Raw genomic sequence first — 2,710 nt, forward strand, 5'->3', positions numbered from 1 at the left:
GCGGAGAGGAGCAGGTTCCCGAGCTCTGTCCCTCCCCCAGGACAAGCAGAGCATGAGGCAGCTGATGCAGGCTGTGGACAAAGCCAATGGCTATTCCTTCGGGGACCAGGAGCAGCGCAGCCTGGAAGCGCTGATGTCAGCAGCTGTGGGGGCTGATTTCCACTTCACTTCGTATCCTCTGTGGTGCTGAGTTGAATTTCTCCTTCCTTGGGGCAGAAGGGCTGGAATTTGCAGGCCTGGGTTGTTCCTGACGTCACTGGTGGGTGATGCAGTGTGGGGAGTGCTCAGCCCAGCCCTGGACAGACTTGTCCATGCCAAACCCCCCAGAGTTGTTGTGATGGATACTGTCAGTGTGTCAGTTTTCCTCTCTTTCACACGCCCTTGGACAGGTTCTTTCCTTCCCCTCCAAACGGTAGAATTGATTCTCCTGGACTTGTCTGGGATCAGGCAGAGCCAGGAATATCTCAGGTGATGCTGAGTGTTCCCGAGGCCCTGGGGCTGGTTCCTCACTGGGAACGTTCAGAGCTCCACACCAGGGAGTGTTTGAGCCCAGCCCCGTGTTTTCCTTAATGACTGCGTTATCAGCACCCTGGCAGTGCAGGAGAAGTATGTGCAATCTCAGGACAAAGCCGTGGAAGAGGAGGTGATGGATCTGTGACACRCCCTTCCCCAGCTCCTCTGTTCTGACACCTCTCCTTTTCCTTTCTGCAGCTTCAGCTGTGACTCAGAGTAAAGGGAGAGTCACAGGCWCAGTGATTCTTTCCAGGCAGAGTCTGGACCCGTCCCGGGGTGGGTTTGATCCCCTGAGCTGCTCAGAACTGATTTGGCAGAAGGGAGGGATCTGAGGGTCTTCCCTTGGGAACAGAGAGATCAACCCAGGGAAGACAGGGACAGCGAGGAAAAGAAGTGACAAAAATCTCCTCCATCGTGACCAAGACAGATGTAGAGAAATAAAAATCAGAATCAGTTGGGGCTGCCTTGTGCCAGAGCTGGGTTTGCTGCAGGAGAAACGAGCACAAACCAGGCTGAGACGCCTCCACGCCRGCTCAAGGACAGAAAGCTGTTTGTTTTTCTTTTTCTTAGAAATAATGACGGACTCTTTCTTAATAAAACACTCCTCGGCCTCACTTTCATCTTGTGAGTTTGCTGAAGCTGAATAAATAAACCCAAGAGTGCTGCAGAGCCCGAGGCCGGAGCGCCCGGGGTGGGAGCGTCGGCAGCGCGGCGTTGGCCCTTGTGATGTGCCTGAGAACAGGCTCAGGGCTGTGGGACAGGAAAACAGGTCACTGTGGGGCTGCTGCAGTGCTCCAGAGCAGCACAAAACTGCCAGCTCGCCTTTGGGAGGCTTTTGATTAAGAAAGCCCCTGTGTGACTCAGCTGCTGGTTTGCATGTCGGGCCTTTCCCAGGAGCAGCCTCTGTGTCCTCATCCACCTTCCTTTCCCTGGCCTTGCTTTCTCCACATCCCAAATCCTGGAGTTCCCCTCCTCCCCTGCAATTCCCTCTCACTGTCCTGGCACAGCTCTGAGCCTCCTGTGCCCCCTGCTCTGATCCCAGCTCTGGGCACGGATCAGGAGAGATGGGATGGACTGGGAGGACTGGGAGGACAAGGAACCCCAAGAACAGGAGAGCTGGGATGGATCAAAGGACTGGGGGTGACAAGGGACCCCCAGATCAGGAGAGATGGGATGGATCAAAGGGCTGGAGGGACAAGGGACCCTTAGATCAGGAGAGCTGGGATGGATCAAAGGGCTGGGGGTGACAAGGGACCCCCAGGCAGCTCCACAGGACGGGAGCGGTGCCACTCCTGGTGCAGCTCTTTGCAGAGTCAGCATCGCCTCTTGCCCAAGATGTTGCTGAAATCCTGCAGGATTTTCCCACAGGATGATTTGGCCCTTGGCAGAGGGATTGGAGACGGATCCTCAATGGGTCTGAACGTCAATGGGGATTGGGAATTTTCCTGCATCTCCCAACTCTGGCCAGGATTTGGAGATGAACTCAGGGAGAGGAGGACGAAGATGTTGTGCTTCAACCAATGAAACTGAAATTTCAGCTATCAAAATCCAATCCCTGTCTGTGTCCAGTGCCTCAGCTCTTGCTGAGGGATTTCCCTGGGTGTTCCTGGCTGGAACCAGCACCAGCATTTCAGAGCTGAAGCTCTAAAAGCCAATCTGACCATAACTGAGCTGAAATTCCATCTCACCCTGGGGCTCGCCCTTGTCCGGGTCATTTTGGAGCTCTGGATCATAAAAATATTAATTTTAGAGTGGCTTTTTAATAGCTTTGAGAGATTTGGTGGCTTAAAAGGGTATGGTCAGGTCAGGCTGAGTTATACAAGAGCCATCAAAGCTTTTGTGGCTTTTTGGGTTTTTTGTTTAAATACTCTGGGTATCAGCCTTGCTGGGGAAATCAAAGGGGATGGGACAGCTCAGCTCACGGATCCTCTGCCTGTTCCAGCCGGGAAATGCTGAACTCTCAAAGAAATGCTGAACTCTCAAAGAGCTGCAGCCCCAGAACTGCGGGATTTTGGGACCATGGAGCTTTTACAGAATGGGGGCTGAGCCTGGACCCAGAGCCCAGCAGGGCCAATCCTGGGGAACAGAACGGAGCCCCCCGTGTGGAACGGGGTGTGAAACTGCTGCAGCAGCCACACCCAGCCTGGGAGGGGACACCCGCGGCTCAGGGAGGTGACATTTGGCTGCTGTCACTGCC

The 2,710-nt window shown here is 54.5% G+C and overlaps 1 protein-coding gene across 1 annotated transcript in view; it reads left to right on the plus strand.

Annotated features, from left to right (window-relative positions):
• Nucleotides 1-978, plus strand: part of GPN2 (GPN-loop GTPase 2) — a 5,781-nt gene extending 4,803 nt beyond the window's left edge. The window contains exons 4-5 of the mRNA XM_057387727.1: nucleotides 41-171; nucleotides 586-978. Coding sequence (XP_057243710.1) covers nucleotides 41-171; nucleotides 586-658 — 204 coding nt within the window. The 3' untranslated portion in view covers nucleotides 659-978. The remainder of the gene's footprint in view (nucleotides 1-40; nucleotides 172-585) is intronic.
• The last annotated feature ends 1,732 nt before the right edge of the window (nucleotides 979-2,710 follow it).

Source organism: Malurus melanocephalus, unplaced genomic scaffold, assembly GCF_030028575.1.
Source record: "Malurus melanocephalus ecotype Western Australia unplaced genomic scaffold, MMel_1.1 scaffold_1326, whole genome shotgun sequence".
NCBI classification, from domain to species: Eukaryota; Metazoa; Chordata; class Aves; order Passeriformes; family Maluridae; genus Malurus; species Malurus melanocephalus.